This window comes from Sceloporus occidentalis, unplaced genomic scaffold, assembly GCF_023333645.1.
Source record: "Sceloporus occidentalis isolate IW3139 unplaced genomic scaffold, rSceOcc1.0.p SCAF_139, whole genome shotgun sequence".
Lineage (NCBI taxonomy): Eukaryota > Metazoa > Chordata > Lepidosauria > Squamata > Phrynosomatidae > Sceloporus > Sceloporus occidentalis.
Window position 1 is genome coordinate 893,964 of NW_028317119.1, and position 27,573 is coordinate 921,536.

The window sequence follows — 27,573 nt, forward strand, 5'->3', positions numbered from 1 at the left end:
GACAATGCCATCCTTCCAACTGAGTAGAATTTACACATATATCACGGAACTTTGCTGCATATGAACTGTACATACTGGTTTGCAGAGCATGAATAAGACCTGCCTGCATCATGTAGAATTAGTAGGTGTTCAAGTTTAAATGCCCTGTCTTATAAATGTATGGACAGGGTGGGTCTTCTATCAATAAAATTTTAAATGTTACTCTCACATCCATCATTAACTTGTTTTGGATGACCTCAATCCACAACAATACTTGTATTTATGTACAGTACCTTCCTTCTCATTTCCCATATCACCTCTCGTCATTTTAGTTCCTGACACCCACTTTTCCACTACATCTTTCAGCCCATTTTTTCTATTCCCTTTCCACCCTTTCTAGGTCCTTACTGGGGATAAACCAGCCCTGGCTCTACAAGGTGAGCAGATGCTAAATAATTTACATGTGGCCCGGATACATACTTCCTCTCTTGTTTTCACTCTTGATGCATGTGGAAGCATGGATCCATCTGGGAGCTGTACACTGCAGACCCTGGTTTGCAGCTGGATCAGCAGTTAGGGTTAAGTATGGAATAGTATTGGCCAGTGGCCTACCAGTCATTTGCTTGGTGTGCCAGATAATCAGTCAGGATCTGACCCTTTCCCATTTGTGTTCCTATAGCCTTTATTTTTCTATATACTATTTTCAATCATCTATGTCAAGTTTAGTTTCCCCTCATATTTGTATCCTTTTAAAATACTGTCCAGCAGTGGCACACTTGTGGAGGGGGGGCGATCATCAAAAGGATGCTAACCTGGCCCACATGGCCAGTCCAAAATTGTTCACAAAGGTCGGATCATCCGTTTGTAAACAATTTAGGATCAGCCTATGGAGGCAGGAGAGCACTGGGGTCACATAACACCCAGTTCTTAAACACAAGGTTGCTCACACATCTGTGAGCAGTGAAAGAAAGCTGCGGGTGAGGTAAAAGGATGAACGAGGGGATGAATAGATGTGCGTATTAGCATGCATGTGCATGTGTAAATATGTGTGAGCATGAATGTGGATGTATAAGTGTGTGAAAATGAATGTGGATGTGTTTTTGTGAGAGGGAGAATGTGTTAAGATCAGTGTGTAAGTGCGTGTTAGCATGAGGGTAAATTAGTGGATGTGTGTGTGCATGTGTGTTTGTGTGAATGTGTAAATCTGTGCAAATGTAAGAGCGTGTGTAAAAATGCATGCCAGTGCCATGTGAGTTACTGGGGGGGGGCAAGCGGCCTATGGGTGCCAAATATAGGATCCACTGGAGATGCCAAATACTCTATATAAACATCTACTGACCAGTCCTTTATATGCTCCAACCAAATGTCCATTTCAGTTGTACTCATTGCTACATCCCTTTGTTACTGGGCAACCTCCTGTGGTTGAGCACGAACAGCTGGAGAGTGCTCATCTAGATACAACTATAAAAAGATATATAGAATGTGCTCTATTTAAAACTTAATTCAAAGCCCCCTTTTGCTTCTTAACCTCACGTTAATGTTTCTCCACAAATCAGCGCTCCTTTTCTCCATTTTCCCCATCTACACATCATCTCATTTTAACTTCCTCTCTATTTTATCTTTCTTCTTCTACAATTTCTTGTGTTTTTCTCTTGCCTGCATCCCCCTATTCTCACCCATCACCCACATGCACACCCACTCTATTGCTATTTCACTCTGCACCTCTCCCACCTCTCTTCTATCTTTTCCAGCTTCCTCCTCCAGCATCCTCCCTCTCTCTCACTCTCTGCACGTCCTTAGATTCAGTCCTGAGATGAATTGAGCTGGGGATCAGGGAAAGATGCTTTATTAAAAAAACAAATGCTCCCTGCTGTAAGATATTAAGAGAGTCTTTTACTAAACTCACCCCCTGTGTCCTTCACAGGCACTGGATTCCTTGCTCCTCACAGTAACTAACTACTTCTCATATTCAGCCTGACAAGTACAAAACTGAGTGGCACTTTTTAGGGTTGAGTTGCTAAATAAGTCAAATTCAGAAAGAAGGTCATACAGAATAATACACCATATGAGTGCAACAGGAGACAAGCAACACATTGCTTTGTAATGCTTTCTTTACCATTCTATTACCCAGTAGGTCAATATTTAAATTAACTCTCCCCTCCTTCTTCTTGCTAAAGGCAATTCTGGGCTGGAAAATACAATTGTTGTACCAGGTCTGTGCAAACCAAACATAAAAAAACATAAATCTCAGCCAGCAGCTTTTTAGCTATTATTTTTCGCAAGGTAACCTCAAGATGCCAACAGTGTCTAAACCATACAACTACCGTAGCAAGTAGGTAGCACCAAGACGTAATGTGTACGATATATTGAATTGCATAAAGGGGAGTTACTAATAAAGGGAAGGAGACATGTGTTACCCTTGGTATTCTTGCTTTAGATAAAAAGATTATCAGTTAGGTTATTATTTAGAAAGTACTATTAGTCATTTAAATGTTTTTTTTATTATTAGCCTGCCGGTGAAATACCAACTAGGGGGCAAACATTTAGGGCATGACTCAACTACCTGAGGTCATTCTTTTGTCTTTGTATATATATGTATATATATATATATATATATATATATATTTGCAGTCTGAGGAGCAAGCTCTGATTTATTCCGGTAACTGAATAACAAAGAGTTTGTTTTAATGCAGAAAAAAGTGTCTCAAATTACTACATCCTTTTAGGTGTGCTTACAGTCAGCATCTCAGATTTGATTGTGAGTGTGTGTGTGTGTGTGTGAGGGGGGTGTCAGCAGCCATTAACTCTTTAAAATCCACAAACATCACCTACTTATTACCTTCTCTTCATGTCTAAAATATTAGCGTAGAAAATGACTTTGAAGAAATTGTCTGAATTAATATCCATCAGGAGTCATTCTTGAATGACAGCCATTAAACGGCTGTCAAAATGCTATGTTTGGGGTAACATAAATACCCCAAAATAGGAGCTTGGGGTAAAGTTTTGTCCATAATGTGTTAAACCCAAGAGTTACAAACATATTTTCATAATTTGTAGAGTGGGAGGAAAATTGCTTTAAAAAATGCGATGAGCCCTTTAATAAAAGAGAGTGAATTGATGCAGTGTAGCGGTTAAGGTGTTAATGCATATTACTCAGATGTGTGGGTTTAATTCCTACGGGAATCATCCCTGGACAAACCTCAGTACCTTCCTTCAGCTCCCTGGAGTGTATTTATCACAATGTATCTTTCCTGTTCCATGTCGTAATAAGGAGAATGGCTAGCAGTCTTGTTCTGGGCAATCCTTAGAAGGTCAGGATATTAAGGAGGTCATTAGCCCCATATTACGTCAGCTGAAATCCATCTAGCAGGATCTAGATAAAATATTTTTACTTAATCTTCTCTGTCACGGGGAGTTCAGTTAAGATCACTGTGAGCAGTGTGGGTTGTGTTCAGGTATCTGTAGGCAGAAGCCCACACAAACTCGTGCTAATGTATCGAGCCCACAATATAAGCTCAAACGTCAAACAAAATACACGGTTACATAGGCTGAAAAAGGACATGGTCATCATGTTAAACTTTTCCAAGTTGTCTGGGGTTTATTCACTAAACAGGGAGTCTTATTCCCCTGCAACATTCCAGGTGTCCAAATCAGGACACCTGTGTGGGAAGGGGTTAGGCTTGCTGAGAAAGTGGGTGAGGTGCTGCCAGCCTCCTGCCTTAGCTACCTGGAAAAGATAATGAGGCTATGTGGGGGCTGCAAATGAGGTCTGTGATGCAACAAACTAGATCGCCACTGCTTTTTCGCCTACCATAGCTGGTCTGGAAAGATCTCCCCAACTGTCCCATGCTTCCCACTGCCAGCAAAAGTGGGACAGTGAAGAAGCTACCCAGTTGAACAGTACTCAAGAATTGGGACTGACCCACAGCAACTGGGGCTGTTGGGAAGAATGGGTTGTAGTTTCATCTCACCGACTTTGCTTTATGTTATGAGGGGCCAACCCCAGTGAGCTTCTGCTCCAAAACCAGCTTGGATATCTTCAGATAAAGCAAATATAAATCAGTGTGCGTTCTTGAAATTCACCTCACTGATTGAAATATACACTATACAGGGTCATATGAGCCATTCCTTCAGAGAAATTTACTAGGGATGCATCATTAATTTTAGGGAATTGAAACCACAATACCCCTAACAACTCACACCGGCTGCTATGAACTTAATACCAGTAATAGTTCTCTATTATAAATAAAATTAGATAGTAACCCTACCTGGGTTAGTGGTGAGCTGCAGGTTGTCCACGTGTATATATATATATATATATATATATAATTTATTGTGGGAGACTCTCTCCAACATGGTATATTTGAGAAGACACATGATTCTTTTAAAATATAAAATTCCATTCCGTTTGTCACTCAGCTTTTTGTGCGATTCTTTTCCCAGTTTGCTGTGTGATGCTTCACGTCCCATACACTCTGAGGTTAAGGAGTAGTGTCACTGCTCATGCAAAGATGATTATGCCGATGTACTGGTACACTGGCAAAGCCTTCACTATAATGAACCAGGTCCTCTGTCTGACAAAGCCTGCTGAAAATCATCATTGCTTGCATGCATGCTGCATTAATTTAATTCTTCAAGTTACCACTAAGACAATCACACTGAATAGAAAATGTTTCAAATTTTAATTTAAATTACGTGTAGGTGAAGGTCCACTTTAATTTAAAGACACAATAGGCACTTTTCTAAATATAAATTTCATATAATATAAACATAGTAAATGTGACTGTCATGCCCCTCTCACCCTTACCTGCTCTCCCCAGCTGTCCTCCGTCACTGCAGGCCTCCCAAAAGCTCCACTATCCTGCAGAAGGCCAAAGTCGTGGGCTGTAGTAGCGGCGTCTACCCAAGATTGTGGTCTAAAAACCGCAGCCTCAAGTTACAACAAACCCCAGGGAAAACTTCCAGGTGTTGCCCAGACATCAGCATAATGTTGTACACCTGTGGTTGGGGGTAAAGTCTGCCTCCACCATCAACTATCCACCAATGATGTTCACATACAAGTAGGAGTAAATACCTGCAGCACTATAAAAACCCCTCAGACTGTAACCAGTTTACTCCAGTGTTTCAGAACTTTGGTTCCTGTATGTCCTTGGACTCCAGATTCCTTTTCTTCTCTGCCCGCCTTGCTACAGACCCTCTTTTGGATTCTCCGTTATTTGACCTTTGGCTTTCCTATTGGACTACCCCATTTGTCTTTTTTTTCCTGACCCTAGCTTGGACTACCATTTTCTCTGATCGCTGCCAGCCCCTGACCTATATGGCTGTTCCTGACATTGTTTTGGACTATCCTCTGCTCTTATGCTCCAAACCCAATCCTGACAGTGACTTCTGCATGCAAATAATGAAGATAGGTCAGATGTTACAAAAGCTGAGTTTGAGTATGATGGGCTAGGCTCCCCAACCAATTTAACTCCCTAAACAAATCAAAACTAAGTGCGTTAACATGGCAATGACTGCCAAAAAATAAACACCAATAAATAACATAAATAAATGAAAACACCCCTAAGCTTACCAGGTTATCGAGGTACCACCAACACAGGAGAGGACATACCTGGATTCCCAACCCCAGACCCGAGGTTCCAAGCACCACCAGCCAGAAACCTACCACCAAATCCTCTCCCCCAGACTATTCACCACAAACAATAGAGAGGGAGGATGGGACAAACTACACAAGGTAGAGTGATACACAAAATGGCCCCTAACCTAATGACACCTGTAATTAAATAACCTCGCCTGGCTTCACCCTTTAAAACTCAAGAAATACCGACAGGCCTAGCCCTACTCGGCATCCCAGTCAAGGCCCACTCTGGTCCATTCTGGCCCCCATGGGCATCATCCCTGGAGCTTGCTGGGCTGGTGGTTGTCCTCCCACAAATAAATGTGAATGTATGCAAACAAAAAAATATTAATACACAAAAATATATGAACAAAAGAGGACATGTAACAATTTAACAAATGTCTTTGCCAACACACAACCGAATGTGTGTGAAGCCCCATTATTTCTCTATATACCCCTTTATTCAAGTGCCTCTGTTTCTTTTGTTTTTTCCTTATGGGACACACACTATGATCTGATTACAGCGCTCTGCATATTGCCTCCGCCATCAGTAGGAAGCTGCCCACTAAATGGAGTCTATAGACTAAACATAAGGTAGATGGCAGATGTAGGATATAATAAGGTAACTAGCTGTAAAACAGGATTTAGCAGCTGGATGAGCTCAGCAGGGAATCCTGCAAATAATAAAGGTTTTTTTTTAATTTTCATTGACACCCCCTTTCTATGTAGCAGGCATGACCACTTAGGATAATAGCCGTTTGCTACTGAGATTAAATTATACCCAATAAAAGACTATTTATTATTGTTGAAAAGAAGGTCAGCTGTCTGCGTAGACTACATGATGGTGTTTCTTGGGCTTTGCAATACTATGTCTGAAAGAAAAACTGGAGGAGGAACAAATGGTAAGGGATATGTATTGTGATCTGAGAAAGCTTTCTTGCAAATATAGTGGAATAACGAATTTAACTTGCTATAGCAAATGCAGAATTATCAGGATTTATAGCACGTAATGGAGTGTTGTTTACCAACTTGTTTATCAATCCTGTTAAACCGTACATAGTCAAAACATTCTTCTTATTTTTTTTTATAGCAAAGAATCTGTAGATGAGAATGTGGCACTATTGTTTCTCTCCCATGGACCAGGCTGACCTGCGGCATCACATGTGGGCATTGTTATGATGATATGCTGCTACTATACCAGTATTATGAGCAGTTTCTTGATGTCCTATCCATATAAGACCCCGGTAAATTTTACGCATGTGCGATGTGTTTCTCATTTGAGACACTGTGACCTGACACTAAATTGTATTTGAGCCTTAGCCTTGTCTCAATTCTAATGCCACCTCTGACTCTATTGCTCTAGTTAGACAAATGGGTCAAACTTATTAATTTTAATCATATTTAAAGCATCAGCCTACTTTGTAATATGTTTAGTATGAAAGAAAACCAACATAGATATTAAGGACAGTATATATTACATTACATTTTTTATATAGCGGTAGCAGATTTTCTAGTTTAGTTTATGTCATGAGGATGCATGGGAACTCAGGTTTTGACCCTGAGTCTCGGGTTTTTTGCCCCAATCTCAGGTTGAAGGGGAAGATTCTTAGGATTACACCGTCTGGAGCTGACTCATTCCTACTCATTCTTCATTGACCCCTAATGAGTACTTTTGCTACTAGTATGTTATGGTTAATATTCCTGCTTGAATATAGGCGACTCACTTAAATGTATCTTTTAATAATGACAAGTCAAGTTTTCCAGAATTAGAGCCATTTGATGAGTCACTAGGTAGAATGTGCTTGATACTATTAAGATACTATTAAGATTTTAAAATTCCCAGGTATGGTCATAAGAGAATAGAGAAAAATGGATGCAAGCCATTATAAAAGCAGAATGGATTAAGATAGAATTAAGCATTACCTAATAACCTAGGGTTGCCACTTGGACAGTACCGGAATTACATTTCTATCTCAGAAACCAGGGGTCATGATAGCCTAACATTACACAGTGAGTGGGACTAGGCAGCCTTTAGACAAGTGAAAGTGGCTGATTTATGTACCTAGCAGGGCCCTGTAATACATTTTAAATGATGGCAACTATCTGGGTATGTGGTGGGAGAGTCGAGGTGCCTAAATTGCTCCTGGTATTGTGCGGGAGGAAGGCAGAGCTATAGTATTCGGGTGTGCTGGAGATTTATAGACTGAGGAGGTAACCATTAATCCTGATAGTGCAGGATTTTGAAAGATGGGTACTGACACTGGAGCACTAAAACCAGGAGTTTTGCAGGTATGTTTTCTATTTTTTTTGGTGCAGCTGCTGACACGTCATCAGTCTCAGCTAGTTGAAAGGTTTTTCTCTCTCTTTTCACTTTTGTTGTCTTTTTTTCCTGTTTTCTCTACTATCTCACCTCATCTCTCTCTGTTTTCTCTCTCCTATCATTTCTCTCTACTAAACCAAATGTTTTAGCAGTCACCATGTCCATCGTTACATCATGGAAACACCCTAGCCACAATCTCTCGATGAGTGTCCATTAGAAGGGAACCTCTCAACTTTTTAAAGTGGGACTGGCATAGAGGTAACTGCACAGATCCTTTAAAATAAACCTTGTCTTAAATATCTGATACAGCTCCACTTTTTATCATAGGTGGAAAAACCTAAAGCATGACATGATATTGAAAGAAAGAATCCTTATTACAGACACCGACGTGCCAGTGAGGCTATTGTTTAGGCTTCTTTTTAGAAAGATACAAAGGTTTTCGACCAGATCTTGAGTGGGTAAGGCTTTTTTCAAGCTTAGAATATGCACAGTTACTCAAAGGTGCGAAAATAGTATCTGGGTTTCTTTCTCGGTTAATACATTTTTATGTGTTTTACTGTGTATTCTCCGATTCTGTTAGAATCTAGCATATAATGACTCCATATCTGCAGGTATTCAGAAAAACTTTGAGACAGGATTCATGCTTATAAACTGCTCACTGCGTTTTCTGTAACCTGACAGGAAGTGGTTAATAGATGTGCTAAAGGTTTTCCAAAAACATGGATCATTCCTTGTGTAACACCTGCCCTCCAACAACACACCCTCGTCTTGGGCTCTCTAGGGTTTAGAATTCCCACTGTCAGCAGATTTTGCACAGGAACATGGTATTTAGTGTCAGAACATTCATCTTAAATAGGATCTTTGTTTTTTTTCTCTCCCTTTTCACCCTCTTTATTGTTTTGTTTTTTAAAATCTCTTCATAACTGCTTTTTATTGCCTTTTAACATTTAAATACATAAAGGGATTCAACAGAGTGCAAGAGGGAAGTATATTTCAAATGATGACACAGGTATGGACGTGAAGTCATAATCTAAAACCAGAGGGTCAGAGGCTTAGATGTAATGTAAGGAAGTTTTCTTTCCCTGAGGGTGTAGTAGCTATGTAGTGAGGGGATGAATAAAAGGGAAGACCAATGACTAAATATGGTTTGGGGATTTTACCCCATCCAATAAGACTAGGTGGTCAAATTCTATGTTTCTATGTCTAAATCTTTACTTGTTCATTTCAAGGCAGAGTTGGAAAACCTACAGCAGTGTCGTTGGCTACCAACCAGTAGGAGCAGGTTGGTATTGTGGGGCACCAAGTTGTGACAAGGGGGATGGGATGTACACTTTCATTAAAGTAGAAATGCTGCGAGAGCAGGCATTACTGACCTAGTCCCACAGGCCATGGATCAGAGCACTGGCGTCAAATAATCCATCCCGAAATGGACATGGGGGATGGGTTGACCTCTGGCTAGGGTCATTGTGATATTGTTTGAATTACTTCATCCAACAACAAAAAATCTCTGGGGAACTATAGAATGCAGTTTGGCTAAAGTCGAACATAAAGAGGATGGGGGAAGTGGAGTCAATTAACCTTCATGGCAGATTTAAGGATGACCCTCTATATGTGTGTCGGCACTTATTTATATAGCACCAACAAATGTATTTGAAAGTTAAAATTACAGTATATTAAAGGGAAGGTACAGTATGTTGAGTATAATAAATCTGTACTAATTGAAATGCACAAGTCTAATAATAACCAGATACTAGACACAGATATAGTGTTTATTCTAGCCAAGCAGATATTAGAAAGTGAGACATGTATAGGAGAATTATACCTGTGAACTGTATAAATGAGCTGAGACTCTTCAAGTATTAATCCTATAATAGTCAGTCACAGTGACTGCTTTGTGGTGGCAACCAAATTAATTGTCCTTATAAAAAGCATTACTTGTCAAATTCTGCATTAAGTCCCCAATATTCAAGCAGGGATTTCAGCTGTGATTTGCATATCTGGGAACCTGCCAATTCAAGCTACCCTGAATTCTCCTGTGGGTTGGCTGTGCAATGGGCAGGGCTAGCTGCTGATAAGGGCAGCGCTAGCCCCATGTATTTCCAATTGGATGAGAGTGGGAGGAGAATTGTACAGGGAGTGGGCGTGGCTAACCACTGCTCCTCTGCCCCAGAAAAAGAGCAGAGTGAAATGGGGAACCAAGGCTTCACCTGGAGACTCCCAGTGAAACCCAGTGAGTTCCCTTGTATGGTGACATTCCAAGTTGCATGACCCTGCCCATTAACTCTAAAACCCAGATTAAATCCCAATGATTTTGGCAAGTCCTAGTGATTCCTGGGCAAAAGGATTATAATAAGAGGACATAATTATAAGAGAAGACATTGCATAGTGCTCTGAACTAGAGAAGCAGCGTTTCATCCAGAATCGCCATTGAAATCTGAAGAGTTTTCCGATATGCATATAATAGTGCTTTGTGACAGCTCTGCCACATTGCCACATTCTCTTCCAAATAAACTAAGACAGAATATTGGTAAGTATGCAATTGCACTGGGCTGGAGGCAAAGATGGAATAAGGCTCCATGGGTACTACCACCCATCAATTCAAAAACACTATTAATTTTATTAGTTATATGCAGCACAAGAGTAAATAGTGATATATCAGCAGGAATATGAGTGTGCGAGTGAGATGTGCATGAGCACTTAAGCTGACATACGGTATGTCAGCAGCCTGTGAAATGGCCATTAAGGCGTACGCCAACGGTGCATGTGCTGTGCTGTGGGATGATCCAATTGCACATCTACAGTGAGATCACATGGATGATATGACAGAATATGTGTGTGATGGTACACTTAATAGTCAGTACTGGGTATTTACTATGGTGTCCCCAGAGACACAGCAAATCAATGAGACAACTCAGGATGGTGTGGGTTGGGTTTCAAATTGGGACCCTTGTCAAGTATTAAGCAATTTTTGCATAGTTGCAGAGTTTATTTTTATTATTAACTTTTATTTATATAGTGCCAACAGATTCTGTAGTTTTGTATGATGAGGTTATGCACACAACACCATATTAAACCAAATAGAAACCGAAAGTACATAAAGAACATGTCTCATTGTCTAATTTCTTGCCTTTTTTTATTCCCTGTCTAACTCTATATGAGGCTCTTGCAAGGATCTAAAACCAAGTAGGGGATTTGAGCCGACTTGGCTAGTAAATTTCCTGTTTTTACAACCTGGAGTCTAGCCCAGCTTTAGTCAATGTTGGCTCTCTCAGCTTTAGATCACTAAGGTTACAAACAGCTATGAAGTTCTTAGGAAAGTTACCAGAAACCATTGTAAAATATTACCAGATATTATGTCCTGGCAACCATAAAATGTACAGGGACCAGATAATGGTGTTAAACATGGGACACAGCACACAACATGTTCAAAATGATGGTGTCAAAAAGTGCAGATGGTTTCATATTAGACATATAACATGAACGTGTTCAATGGGCTGACTTCAAATTGTAAATGCACCAGGAATTTGTTAAACATTGCCTGTGAATTTAAAACATGTTTTTTCCTAGGTAGTAAAAACAAACTCAAGAGACAGTGCTTAAGGTAAATATAAAAAATAAATATTTTAATAAATACAAAAAAACACATACATATTATAATACATTATTTTATATGTATTATACTATGTTTGTGGGGGGGGTTTTGTATTTATTAAAATATTTATTTTTATATTTACCTTAAGCACTGTCTCTTGAGTTTGTTTTTGTCTTTATAGGTTCTCCGTATTTCTTGGGGAGTCTGATATTACCAAGACTAGATGCTTTGTCATGCATTTGTTACCATTCATTGTTTATATTAAAGCCCTATATCCTCTTCTCTGTATATAGTTGGTAAATATTATTATTTTTCATATATTATATACACATATTTATTGGTGTGGGGCTATACCCTCTTTGTCTTTATATATGGTGGATTAATATTATTGATAGTAATTTCCATATAATATTCACGTATATATTTATTGAGTGGTGTGGGGCTATATATATATATATATATATATATCTTTCCACATATCAAGCGCTGTATGACGATTGTGATGACCCAAAAGCAATTAATGTATGAGGTACCATAACTATAATACGCTATATGGACAAGTATTGGGACACCTGACCATTACACCAACAGGGACTTTTATGACATTGCATTTTAACTACATAGACATTAATAAGTAGTTGGTCCTTTGCAGCTCAAATTTTTGCCCATTCATCCAGTAGAGCATTTGTGAGGTCAGGCACTGATGTTGGATGAGAAGGCCTCGCTTGCAATCTCCGTTCCAGTTCATTCCAAAGGTGTTCGATTGGGTTGAGGTCAGGGCTCTGTGTGGGCCAGTCAAGTTCTTCCACACCAAACCATAAAGGGTATGAGTCTAAGAGAGAACACAAACTTTTGTTTTAAAGATCTGAAAATGCCTACACACTCAATTAGATAACCTGGCAATGCTATAAGGTTTCTTTATTTTTGAAGCGTTTTGTATGTGTTTTCTTTTTACTGTGAATCTGGTTAGTTAAGAGACTTTACCCCTCTTAAGGACATTAAATATAACGTGGTGGTGGCAGGGTCTGTGGGGTGAAGCATTTGGATACTCTGTGCCTTTTTGGAAAAGTGGCGTTTTAGCCAGAATGCTCATTCCACCCCTCCATTTAGACATGAGCAGTACTGTTAAAAAAGTGGCTTCTTGTTTCCCGAATACTGTCCATGGTCTGAAAGGAATATAAATGTCTTCTGGAACAGAACAGGATAGCTGACCAATGTTTTTTTTCTCATTGAGTATTCAGTGACCTCACCATCAGTGAAAATATCTGTGCCATTATTATATTACCATATGATTTCATTCTGACTGTTCCTTTATGGTGCCTGTGTTCTATTTTTTTGTACTCTTTATTTAGATGCCCATATCTCACATGCTCCTTAATGTACTGATTATCTGTACTGTTCTAACAATTCCTCTAGAAATTATTAAAACAATTAGTGTGATCCCCACAGACACACAACGCACCAATGTAAAAGCAATTCAACATCTTAACCTGAATATACAGTATGTGCATATGAATGATGTCATAATGTAAGTTGAACCATACTTAGATCACAGGCACATATTATTTGCTTTATCGTTCTAGACTGTGCCTAGACATAGGCCTGGGCATCTGCAGTATATGTTAAGGACTCGTACATCATTGTTCTCATCTAAACAAGGCATTTCTACCATTAAATAACTAATAATAATGTGCATGTTTGGCACAATAAAACCTAAACCCAGGTGTGTTTTTGCTGTTGGTGCGGGAGGTGTATGACTTTAGATAGAGTATCAGTAGACAATGGTCTATGAGTAAGCCTAGTAAGCCTATGATGTGTAAATTTTTTCTCTGTTTTTCAATAATATTTTTGTCTCCTTTTGAATATGTTTTTTGAATATTGTACATTCCATCGTTTTCATTTGATTTGAAGAAATGGGCAAGCTATTTCTCAGTATACTTTCAGAATATGTGGTTTGTACAGCTGGTTAAGGCTAAATAAATCTCAGGGGCAAAGACATATACCCTATTTGCTCGAATATAGGCCACACCTGAATATAGGCCGCGACCTTAAAGTTTGGGGCTATTTTAAAGAAAAATATATTTTTTAAGAAAAAATACACATTAGTGGAATGGTAAAACAGTATTTTATCTAATAAACAGGAATACATGCATTTTAACATTTTTGGAATCTATTATACGGTTTGTCAGCATATGTTATATACAGACAGAAAACCAATAGCCACTCTGCCCCCCAGATATGCTTTATAACCCCTGATATGCCATTCTGCCTCCCAGATATGCCTCTCTGCCCCCAGATATGCTTTATACCTCTAGATATGCCACTCTGACCCCCCAGATATGCTTTATGCCCCCTAGAAATGCCCACCTGCACCCCCCCAGAAATGCTTTATGCCCCTAAAAGTTCCACTCTGCCCCCCCTGATATGCCACTCTGCTTCCTAGAAGTACCCCCCCCACTGATTTACCAATGCACCCCCAGGCTCCCTGGTGTCTAGTGGGGCCAGCCGGTGGACATCTGTGCTTGCCCGCAGCAGGGATAAATGAAAAATAAAAAAACCACACGCCCGGAACCGCATGTCCCAAGCGGCGGGCGGCACGAACTGCGCATCCCTGCACTAAACCCCGAATATAGGCCCCACCCGCACTTTAAAGACCTAAAGTGAGGGGGTGCGGCCTATATTCGGGCCAATACGATATATATATAGATATATTTCTGAAGTTTACAGTTAATGAATTGGGAACAGCTTATAGTTTAAAAAAAACAAGCAAACAAGTGAATATTTAAATTCTGTGTTATTTTCTGAAGTTTGTCCACATTTGAAGACATGGGAAGATATTGGTCTATGACATTGGTTTGGCCATGAAAACATAAACATAGAAATATGGTGACCCTAATTTGGCACCTCCACTAGTTTCTTGTGAAATCCTCTCCTGGCCATGCTACCTTACTTTGATTATATTTTGTGGGATACATTACATTGTTAGAGTGATTGTAGATTGACAATAGATTATGTAGCACTGTTACAAACTAACAAAAAATGTGAAATTGGCTATATACGAAATGTCCAATAACATTAAAACACTTTAAGACATACAGGTATAGATCCAGAAGAGGACACTGTCCTTACAAGCGTACTATTACAATCTACACCCATCAGCCATAACATTATGACCACCTGCCTAATATTGTGTAGGTCCCCGGTTCGCTGCCAAAACAGCCCTGGGCCTTCAAGATTACGGACTCCATGGACTCCATATGGACTAGACCTCTGAAGGTGTGCTGTGGTATCTGGCACCAAGACGTTATCAGCAGATTAAGATTCAAATCCTGTAAATTGCGAGGTGGGGCCTTCTTGGATGCATCTTTGTACCATATATTCTCCAAATAAGCGATGCACACACACCAGACCATCCACGTGATGTAAAACCAAGCCACCTTCTTCCATTGCTCCATGGTTGAGTTCTTATGACCATGTGCCCGTTGTAGGCGCTTTCGGCAGTGGACAGGGGACAGAACGGGCACCCTCACTGGTCTGCGGCTATGCAGCCCCATAAGCATCAAACTGCGATGCACTGTGTGTTCTGACACCTTTCTATCAGAACCAGCATTAACGTTTTCAGCAACTTGAGCTACAGTAGATCATAGTTAAATTTACTCCTATAGTAAGTAAAGTGCCAGAAAACAGATGACCAAATACACACTCCTGGAAAACATGGCTGATGTGGTCACCCTAATACCCCATATACTCATTCATTCATTCACAGATACTCATTCATTCCCTCAATCATGCATACTCATTCATACACCCTCCCCCACCCCCTTACCTGCACTGCTGATCTCTCAGTGCTCCTCACAGACTTCCACACTCCACAGGGACTGCTGCTTCCCTCTGCGTTGCTCGCACTCTGTGCGAACAACTTCTCTTGTGCCGCCCAGGGGAAGCAGGAACGAAGCAGGGTCATGTGACGTGAGATAAAGTCACGTGACTCTGCTGGGTAAATATAAGCACACTGGAATGGGAAGGTAGAAGATAGGCCCAGGTGGGCAGGTGAGCAAGATGGGAGGGCAAGAGTACATCAAAAACCTTGTTAGAGGTGATCCGACTGAAGCAGTTGAAGGTGCTTGCTCCCAAAGAGAGGGGTTGAGGTACCCACAGCATCATGAGGGAGGTTGTATCCCTGATGATTTTATTTTTGAAATGATTATCAAGGTCTTAGGTGGAGAGGTTGGAAGGACATGAAGTTGCTGAGGGACAGAGGATGGTGTTAAAAGGAACATCACTAAAGAGGCAAAGTAAATTTTGTTTGCAAGAGGTATATGAAAGCAGCATCAATCTATGAATGATCAATCAACTTTGGTTGCATTGTTTATCTTGTTCTTTTAACTCTCTTGGTCAATCAACGCTCTTCTATGTTGTAACCTATACTGAGCAAAAAAATGCTATAGTTCAATGTTCACACCATTAATTTATTTCAGAAGCTCAAGAATTGATACATTCTTTAAAAAATTCACTTGTCTCTCCCTCTCCTTAAAATAAATCCCTCTTTTTTCCCTGGAATTGTTCATTTACGTTCTTTCACTCTTGCTGTCTCTGCTGTGACTTCGGAAGAGTCCCCAATGAGTCCTGCTGCTAAATTCTATGTATTATCAGACATTCCTGCTGCTGTCATCAGTGGGACGCCAGGGAACTGTGACCAAGCCTCTGAACCACCAGGCAATTAATCACCACCCTCAGAAATTATACTAATAGCTGCTACAATTATTATAATTATTGATTTGATAGCATGTACAGCTATCCATTTGCATGTAGGGCGTAGGATCAGACATACTAACAGGCTCCTCAGGAACGTGATTGAGAAGCAACTGAGGTCACACAACACCTGCAGTGCAGCTTTTATCATAAATTGCTGCATTGCATTGTAACTGCCTCAGGGATCCTCACAGCAGGCAACGGGGGCAAGGTTATTTTGTAATGCTGAGACCAGTTAGAGAAATAGGTGGTAAAGCAAATACTTTAGTTTTTTTTGTAATAAAATAGAGTAAACGTAGTGTGGATCTCTACAAGTATGTTTAAATGCTGGGACATATATGATCGCTCAACATTTCTGTACTTGAGATCAGACAAGGGCAGCCTTGGCATTACACTTTCTATGGATTACAGATCCAATCACACTGCTGACTAAGTAAGTTGAGAATTGTCTGCGGAATCTAACATCATCAAATGAATTTTTTGATCTAGGATCTTTTTCCCTGCCCTTTCAGAAGCACCAGGATATCAGATATACGTGAACTGACAACTCCATGTAAGACCGGGAGTGACTACACATTTTTAGCCCAGCTTTGAAGATACTTCCTGACACTGTTAATTTTATAAGGTTTACAGAGGCTTCACGGATTCATTAATTGGCCAAAGTGAAAAATAAACCTGGGCTTATGTATATCAATGGATTATGCAGGTGACTTGTGTCCATATTGGCAGGATATGACCCAGAACAGCAGAAAACCACATTATTTACATTTACTTCTTCTATTTGTAAAACACCTATTGCATCAATGAGAATAAAAGTAGATCTAGCAACGTCTCCAGCTAACCCTTTACTAAGTGACTAAGACGTTGTAGGACAATTAGGTCATTAATTAGCAGTTCTACGTGTATCAATCAGGGTGCCAAGAGTAAGAAGGGCTTAAGACAGCATTAATATATTGACTGTATTTTCCCGTGCTTTTTTTATTAGCTTTCTATGTACCGGTATTTATTTTCTGTAAATATGTTTTGGACAGGACTGAAGAGTGCATATTGAGAATACCGAGACAAACTAGTATAAGCTAAAGAAGGGTTACTTCGCAGGGAAACAATCTAGATTCTTCACAATGATTTTTTAATTGTTTCCTTCCGACTTCTGCTCGCAACGTCAGTTCTACACAAGTGATCATCTAAGATATAATGGAAATATATGGGACGTTTGTGTCCTTAAATCTATAAAGGTCCTGGTGAAAGGTGTGCAAATATTTTAGTGTGTGTATTATGAGATATGGTTACTTACATACGTTTATTATGATGGGCCAATAGCTATATCCTAAGGTCCTGGCATTTCATAATCAGTTGGAAGCAGGAGTTTTGATCCCTGATATATGTGCAGTGAGATTAGTTGAAATAGAGAAGGTCCATTTGATGTAAACTAAAATGTATGAGGAGGTATGTTATTATAGATATCTATTATTATAATTATTATTATTATGTTATAGGCAATTGATCCCAGGGCTCTGCTAGGCTCACACAATATTTTTAGTGTTCGACAGAACATTGTCTGTGAGAGTAACAATGCTGCAATGTCTTTGCTGGTACCCATGGTTGTTATCCAACATGTTAAACGTCCTCTTTTGGGCTGTGTATATTTATCAGTAAACCGTTACCCTCTAAATTCTCTGGCTTATCTTTATTTCTATAATTCCTCAGCTCATTCTAAACACACTAGGGGTGTGTGTAAATAAAAATCATTGCGGAAAGTGATAAAACAGCAGGGACATTCCACTGGTTGCTGTGGCGACTGGGCCACATTTAACATTGTACACTAGAATTGCTATTTCATATAGAACTATTATTATTAGTATCATTCTTCCTGCCCAATGTTCCCTAAGCTTTTCTAAGATGGTATAATAATTGAATTATTTTACCAATAAAATCATATAACAAAAATGTTGCAATTAAAGATCCAAGAATTCCAAGGCATACCTGTTGTTCATCAAGCCATGATTTATGCATCTTCCACTGTACCTTTCATTGTGACATCCTTCACTGGCCAAGCGCACCAATAATCCATGACATATGTGATGTATATAGGAGGACTTTTACTGCAGGATATAGCAGCTCCTAGCATTCTGTCAGACATGGACGGGAGGACTTTCAATGTGGTGGCTCTATCTGCTCTGATGATTTTAAGTTGTACTAAAAAAAGTCAAACACTCTTTTAAATATATATCTGGTGTTCTGTTACGTTGTATATAATCTTATTCTGAAATAGCTGGATGATATTCCTTCTTTGTAATGCTACTGCATTCTCATTTCCTCCACGACCTTACTCCTGTTAACCATCTTTATCTCCACCACTTATTTTACTTTCTTAATACTTACTTTCTTAATCCCCTGCTATGGCTTGTGAATTGTTGCGATGATGGACCCATGTAAGATGTTACACTTTGTCAAGACATCTATACACAATCCACTGCATGAGAGGCCTCCATCTGATTTCATACATCCATGGTAGCACCTACATGTGGAACCTACAGAATTTAATATGAGCATACTTAATCATTTGTGATCTCCGCCATTGTGACATCTTTGTTCCCTACTCTTGACAGTTGTTTATCAGCACAGTTCTATATTCATTCCATAAACGACATAGCAAGTGATGGCTAGGCCAGTGGTTTACCAGTTTGCTTATATTCTTGAATATACTCAATATAAGTGTAAGAATTATGGAAATTACAGACTTTAGGAGAAGACAGCTATATAATCTAAGAGCCCATGTACTGGCGGGACATTAATGGTTCATGCAGAGGTTAAGCTGTAGAAATTTAACTCCAAACTGCATTATATGAAGCTCAATCTTTCTTTCTCTCTCCAGGTAATTTTAAGGGTATGTGCAAACAGATTGACCACTTTCCGGAGGATGCAGACTATGAAGCAGACACTGCTGAATATTTCCTCCGTAAGTCTGGTTCATTTTTATTTATGACAATATATGTTGTGTTGTAGTAAAATATTTGAAATAAAAAAACAAATAGTCTTATTTTGCTCAATTCTTAGTGATACAATCACAATCTTCTGTATGCTTTAAAAAAAAAAACAAAAAAAAAAACGGGTGTCAGCAAGAGGACCAACAGAGATATAGATCACTCGTTTGGAATCAATCTACCTTTTTTAAGCGATTATAGCTTTACAAACGATGTTCATGCACAAATGCAAATGTGTTTTGTATTTCTGATGGGTGTTAATGTTTTCTATCTACTATTTTATCTCTAGTCAACTATAGTAGCCATATGTTAACCCCCGCACTTCACACATCATAAAGGCTGCTACAGGAGGTAGTATATATTTAATAATGGTTGCTGCACTGATACACAAGGTATTTGAAAAAAATTGGAAGTTAGTTAAATTCAATGGACATTAACATGCGGACATTAATGTGGACTTTCTCCATGCCTCAGTAACTCATCATGTTCTTTTTAACCAACCTCTCATAGCAGGACACAGACTTATCATATAGGCATCCATAGTGTGAAACCCATACCTTGATGCAAGGTTAAATAACCACCATTTAAAAGAGGGTGATTCTAGGGCACTATCTTTACAAAATGTTTTTAATGCGGAAATAGGTAGTTGATAAACTCTATGCTTCTTTTCTATAATGTGGTCTCCAGCACCCACAATACAGTACACGTGATTGCTAATATGAATATGGCTAGTAGTTTGATGTAGCAGTAAAGGGAGACAGGGCTAATGCCTGTTCTGCATATTTCTTTCATGTTCAATCAAATTCTACAGGTTTTGACTGGGAGACCCGATTCTTGACCTTGTTCTTCTATAGCCCTCTGAATCCCACTGAAGATGTTCATAAATTACTTACATGAAAACAGCCATTAATACCATGCTGCTGCTCAGAAATGCATATATATTGAAATCAACTTTTTTCTGGGTTTCTGACTATTGCCTTTAACATGTGAGCCATTTATTACATGTTTAAATGGTCTATGTCAACTCTCATAATTAATACAGCAGTTAAAACACTGTTAGTAGATGCTAGTGAACCTTGTCGCTGTGAAAATTCAGGACATTTTGAAATGATAAATGAGTCTCGATTAATTCCAGAAGGATAGCCTATTAGTTCTAGGTTTCTCACTTGTGATCCTGGAAACAACACACATCAGATCTATAGCAAGTGGGGAAACTCTTTTTAGCCCTATAAGAAGGCCTATACAAACTATATGTATAGTATCCATAGGATTTTTTTGTTTTTTGGTGTCCTGGGATGGAATATAACCTCTGCATTCTTCTAGTTAGGGAAAAATGCATGGCATTACTGTGCATGAAGGTGCTGTGTATGTGCCAGGTCAGTATGGCCCTTTTCCTCCAAGTTCTCGTTATCCATGTTTGTGACACACTGCATAGTCTAGACGTTGGATGTTTAATACATCCACCGTCTAGTATAGCTCTTGTTCTCCATGCACCCTCTTGTGCTAGTAAAATACAAGTTTCCTCTGCATATGGAGATTCAGCACAAGCAACGGGCCAGTGTAGACCTTGTTCTTCATATACCTATAAGCATCTTTCCCATGATTTTCATTTTTTGATTGTTTCTGCAGGGGCTGTGAGAGCTTCCAGTATATTTCCCATCCTCAGTGTGATCCTGCTTTTTATGGGAGGACTTTGTATTGCAGCTAGTGAGTTCTACAAGACTCGACACAACATCATACTGAGTGCTGGCATCTTCTTTGTGTCTGCAGGTAATGTAGGCAGCACACGGAGCCCATACTCACTTATACATACAATAAAATATAATCGTGTTTATTATTTAAGTAATATTTTACTTATTAGTAAAGTAATATCAAGCAATTCATTTTCTCTATGCATATTCTGATATCAGAAAATAACATTATATATATATATATATATATATATATATATATAATGTTTAATATATAACGTTTAACAGTTTTTCTGTGGCAGTGGTTTTATTGTGTTTCAGTATGTATTATTTCTCTCAGACATGTTATTTTAATGTTTTATCTTATTTATTTAAAAAATTAGGGTCACATAAAAAGTCCCTTGTTTTTGAAAGGAAAGCAAATTTGGGCCATTAAAATAACACGAAATGGATCCGAAATACAGTGTGGATGTTGTTACTGTTGTAAATGACTATTGTAGCGGAAAATGGCTGATTTTTAATGGAATATCTTCATAGGTTATAGAGGCCCGATATCACTCCCATTACTCCTGTGTTCCAATGGCACATTGTGTTAACTAATCCAAGTTTAAGTTTAAAAGGCTAATGGATCAATTGAAAACTCTTTTGCAATTATGTTTAGAACGAAAAAGATAAGCGACAAAAAACTTTTGAAAGGTAGTGTGTATATAATATATATATATACTGTATATATACACACACACTTATAAGCATTAGAATTTGCACCACATAGAACTAGGGCTGATCTTTGTAACTCGCACATGTATATATCTATTAAAGAGAGAACTAAATCTCCCAATTAAAACGAACTACCAACACAAAATCAAAATCCTGCCTAAAATAAAAATACATTTTTAATTAAACTAGATTTAAAAAGTAAGAAAGCCCAACCTTTATATGCCACTGTGCAAAAATAGTAGTGTATAGTAATCAGAGCCGGCCTTAGGCGCTGTGGTGCCCTGTGCGGACTACTCCTCTGGCGCCCCCCCTCTCTGCCCCTTCAAACTACCCCCCCTCTCTGCCCCTTCAAACTACCCCCCCTCAAACTACCCCCCCTCTGCCCCTTCAAACTACCCCCCCTGCCCCTTCAAACTACCCCCCCTGCCCCTTCAAACTACACCCCCCCTGCCCCTTCAAACTACACCCCCCTCTGCCCCTTCAAACTACACCCCCCCTCTGCCCCTTCAAACTACACCCCCCCTCTGCCCCTTCAAACTACACCCCCCCCTCTGACCCTTCAAACTACACCCCCCCCTCTGACCCTTCAAACTACCCCCCCCACACACACACTTACCTTGTTGCCGGAGTCCTGCGGTGAGAGCGGGAGGCATCCGTCTTCTCGCTCTGCCGCGGTGCCGGCATTTCATGTTGAGCGCCGGAATAGTCCGGCGCTCAACAGTAGATGCCAACACCGCAACGGAGTCACGGAGAGTAAGGGGCGCCGAGCGGTTGCCGAGAACTTCACGAGCAACCGCTCGGCGCCCCTGCCCGGGACTTAGAATAAAGCAGATTTTTTTTACTTTATTTAACATGAATGATGTTAAATGATGTTTTAAGTCACACAGGTCGCACACCCCTAAGGCCGGCCCTGATAGTAATGTATAATATTTTAAAACTACTGAACCAGTAACCATTGGTACAAAATATGGGGCAGCAATACTGAAAAAACCCACAGCCATTGGGTACCAGCAGCAGAAAAAAATGATGTGTCAGCTGCTGTTAGGAAAATGATCGTTAGCTTGTAATTACATATTAACTTGCATTTATAGTGAATGCTATTTAATGATACTTAAATAATAACAGACATCCGTGGGAAATGAAGTAAGTTCTAATAAGGCAAAGATGTCGTAAAAGGGAAACAGTATCTCTGGCTGGAGGTGTGTGTGTATATAGCATAGTAGTCATGGATAAATGGATATATATATATATATATATATATATATATATATATATATATATATATATGGAATGTATGTAAAGTTTTTATCCATGTCAATCACAGCATACACATTGGTTTCAGACAGGAGTGGAACTAAAAAGTTCCATTTATTATAAGAATAGCTAAAAAAAACTATGCTGTTTGTGTTACTGTTGTAGAATATTCGTTTGCATTTTAAAACACATAGCAAAACATTGGCCAAATCTGTGCTTTACATACTGTAAAGACCTAAACATAAGCCTCATTTATTTTCCTATATTAAACGTTATCAAAGTCATTGCTAATTGGATTCCGAACGTATGGAGGTTATGCTTGTGGCCTATAGTTTGAAGAAACCTTAATTACGGACGTATAAGTGCCTGATTTATAGTCCGTATTACTTAAAACAGATACAGTTCCCACCCTTTAGTGCTCACCGATTATCGGCATTAATCAGAACTAATAATAATAATAATTATTATTATTTACTATGTATTGAGATGTGAGGCACAAAAAGGAAAGAGATAACAATTTGCAGATATAAATTAAACTAAAACTAAGCCAGGTACGAGCCAAGCCAAGCTCTCCCACCAAATAAGAAAAGTCTAAATGTGATGTTAATAATAATGCATACAAAATACTGGTGTAGAGAAGGCATTCGTGCCAGCTTGGATCTAACACAACTTTATCCAATCGTGATGACCTTCACTCTATGCCACTCACTTTTTTCTTCTCCTGGTCCTTAGGTTTGAGCAACATCATTGGCATCATTGTCTACATATCCGCCAATGCTGGAGATCCTTCAAAGAGCGACTCAAAGAAGAACAGCTACTCATATGGTTGGTCTTTCTACTTTGGAGCCCTATCCTTTATCATTGCAGAAATGGTGGGGGTGCTGGCTGTTCACATGTTCATTGACCGCCACAAACAGCTGAGGGCAACAGCACGGGCCACGGACTACCTCCAATCCTCTGCTATTACCCGAATCCCAAGCTATCGTTATCGTTATCAGAGGCGCAGTCGTTCCAGCTCCCGGTCCACGGAGCCATCCCATTCCCGTGATGCCTCTCCAGTAGGGCTCAAGGGCTTCAATACCCTCCCCTCCACTGAAATCTCCATGTATACTCTGAGCCGCGATCCCCTAAAGTCAGCCGGGACCCCAACGGCTACTTATAACTCGGATAACAGCTTCCTCCAAGTTCATAACTGTATACCCAAAGATAATAAGGACTCTGCGCACACCAACACAGCCAATCGCAGGACCACCCCAGTATGAAAAAGTGTGGAGGAAGAACACAGGAAAGACACAGAAAGAGGGTCAGAAAGATAGAATGGGCAAGATAAAGGGATCTGTGTATCAAGCTTTTGGCTGTGAAATAAAGCTCAGAAGTAACCCCCTTTTGATTTGAAATTTAGTTATATAGCTGGCCTGTTAATATTCATAAATGCCCCTTAAAGTTGCATACGGCTTCCCAATTATTTTTGGATGGAGTATATCACTACAGCTGTACAGAAGTCGAGTGGAGATCCTACTGAACGATATTGTCCGCTGTTTCAAAACACCCAAGCCATGGGTATTAGGAGAAGACTTGTACTTCTCAATATAGATGTGTGGGTTACAAATCTTGGAATACACAGGATGCAATGAAGGTCCATAACTATTTAAGATTACATAAAATAATTGAAAGGGTCAAACGTCACTAGGCAAATTTTTATTATGATGCTTTTTTTCCAACTGACCAATGCTACTTTTACAAGAGAAGGCCACTAAGTGTGAGTCTGATACACAGATCCAGGGGTATGAGAGGCAGGGCTCAAACTTTGTAAAATATCCTCAAAATGTTTCCGGGTATCTGTTTTCCTGTAGCAATGTACAAACTGACACCACAAAGACACCTAGACATATATATATATATATATATATATATATATATTATGAAAAATGTATTTTTTTTATATCATTTCTGTAACTTGAAAAACATTTCAGTGGTGTTCTTTTTTTATTATTAGTTACATGCTACATCAACTTTTGAGGTTATATTTTGCAAAGGATGCAGGTTGTTCTTAAAACAGCCTTGCTTGTTTGGGGGTGAAAATACATTGTAATAATTGCCCCATCCAGAAAAAAGCTGCATTTTTAGTGATAATGAGTATCTATATACAATTTGGGGTTGTGGTAAACAAAATATCTAAAAAAAAAATATTCTGAAAAACAATCACATAATGTGTCATTTCAATCTCAACCTATTGATACTCAGTATCATTATTCAGTGCAGTATTAACATTATCATTCACCTTAAAACTACAGTGTTAATCATTAGACGACACACTATTATCATTGCCAATGTATACAGATAATCTACATCAAATGGTGCAGTGTGTTTATTATCACCCTATAAATATCCACATCATTATTCTACGATGCAGCATTGTCATTTTCAGGTGGCGATAGTGTATAGAGATACTCAATATCAATATATAATACAGAGATTTTATAAAAAGGGGGCAGAATTATTTTAAGCGGCATGATCATTGTTGATGTGGACATTCTCCCCCAAAAAGCAAGCTGTTCCACTTAACCCTTTTTGCAGCCCAAGGGAACGGGGGTACACTGCAGGTCTCTTGTGGCAAACAGATGGTTAAAACTGAAACGAACGGCGGGACAGTAAGAGAAAAGAAGGACTGAAAGGGCTAGTGACCCAAACAGAACAAGAAAAAGAAAGTACGAAGAAATTGACAACTGAACGAAGAAAAAAAAAAGAGATTTCTTAAAAAAAAAGACAAAAAAAATCAAAACACATTTAAAAGAATCCCCAAAAGGATAGAATGAACCAAACGAAAAAAATGCATGAAACCCTCTATGTACCCGTTCATTTTACTGATTCATTTAAATAACAAAAAAAAACCTAAGCAAAGGACGAGAAAAAAAGGGGCAAAAACGGGGGTGGGAGGGGTTGAAACAAACAAAGATAAATATGGGGTGAGATTTTCAAGACAGAGATTAAAAAAAGTGAATTTTTTGATGGGGTCGGGAGAGTAAGGGAGGCGATTAGGCTTCTATTTTATTTTTAATGTATTTTATTTCATATTATTATTTATTTATTTTTTACAAATTTAACAGGTGATAGGGACTGTGTAAAAAACTGGATACAGAAAATGTCAGGCTGGGCTTTTAAACATCTTCTAGAAGAGGACTGGATGACTAAGTCCCTCCAAGTTGCAGTTGCCATATCTGTTTTGGAAGTATAACACTGTGCCATGGAAAGCCGCATTGCATAGGCAAGGGAGAAAACACTCATAGCTCTCCCCCCCCCCCCCCGTACATTTTCCTTTGAAAGTCTTACCATTGACCCCCAACCAGATCTGCCGGTCCAGGAGACAATGGTACCTAAAAGGTCCTCACTTCAGTATCCATGTGTATACATATAAATATATATATGTATATTTAAATCTATATATAAATGTATATATATATTTATATAATCGTGAATATAAATATATGTGTAAGTATATAGGTTTACAAATCTATACTTATTTTTGTCTGTCATAAAGTTAACCAAATAATGTGGAATAGTATATTTTAATAAGGTGGTATCAAAGATTATAAACCATGGGGGTCCATAGAAAAGTTTTAAGGGTCAGAGGCAAACTGCATTTTCAGGGGAAATGCTTAGCTGTGGGAAACACAGATGAAATGGGTTCATTACATATGAGTTAGGTAAATCCTGAAACTCTGGTAACAAATGAGTTCCAGGAATGCCATATACATAACTGTAAACTACTCACTCCTTACTAGTTATTTCTGCCAGTGATACCACAAGCCCCGAGATGTGCCACAAAGACCACACAATTAAATGATGTGGTCCAAAGATAAGCCTTATGCCCAATCTTCATTGATCACTTGACCACACAATGAGAGTTTCCAGCTCTAAAGGTATAAAGTGGTTTTATCTGTTGCAGAGAGCAATGCTTATTGGCAGAGCACACAAGATTTGTAAGTATCTGCAGAATATGCAACCCTCTGCAGTTTATGTGCATACTTTCAATTAATTATCTGACAGATGTAAATCTTAGTGCCCTGAATCATATTAACCCCTTAAGGACAATGGGCGGTCCCTAAACCCATTGAAATACATGTACGGGCTTTGTCATTAAGGGGTTAAAGGAACTTCTCCAGTGTCCCACGGTGCCCCTAAACCATCAATGTATATGAAAGTACTTTCTATTCATTGTTCAATGGAAAAAAAAGAACTGTCTACCTACCTTCAGTGGATTTGGAATGTAAATGGACTTTTCAGCCATCATATGCCTTATCCTTAACCTTAAGGACTAAGGGGATTTATTTACTTATTTATCTTTTGCAGTTAAGGGCTAAAGTGTTTTAAGCACCTTTGCTATTTTGTTCAGAAGCATAATTCCCCCATCTCATTTAATTTATCAGCATTTTTTTTTTAGTAGGGCTTTGTTTCAGAATCCTTACACATATCCATAATATAAAAAAAGTAAACACAAAACCCAGTTTCAAAAATCATACACAGCTTGTGCAGATTAAAAAAAGATATAGATATATTTAGGTATTTGCCCTGACTTTGGAAACTCCCCATATGCTATGGCATGTCATGGTTTTTGGAAATTTTTTAAAAATGTGTTTATTTTTTAAGAAGTTGTACCCTAAATTAAT

At 39.0% G+C, this 27,573-nt stretch overlaps 1 protein-coding gene across 1 annotated transcript in view; it reads left to right on the forward strand.

Annotated features, from left to right (window-relative positions):
- The window catches only part of LOC149281085 (voltage-dependent calcium channel gamma-2 subunit), a 35,361-nt gene extending 11,193 nt beyond the window's left edge, over positions 1-24,168 (forward strand). The window contains exons 2-4 of the mRNA XM_089499741.1: positions 19,136-19,219; positions 20,874-21,014; positions 23,639-24,168. Of these exons, the coding sequence (XP_089355867.1) occupies positions 19,136-19,219; positions 20,874-21,014; positions 23,639-24,168 (755 nt within the window). The remainder of the gene's footprint in view (positions 1-19,135; positions 19,220-20,873; positions 21,015-23,638) is intronic.
- The last annotated feature ends 3,405 nt before the right edge of the window (positions 24,169-27,573 follow it).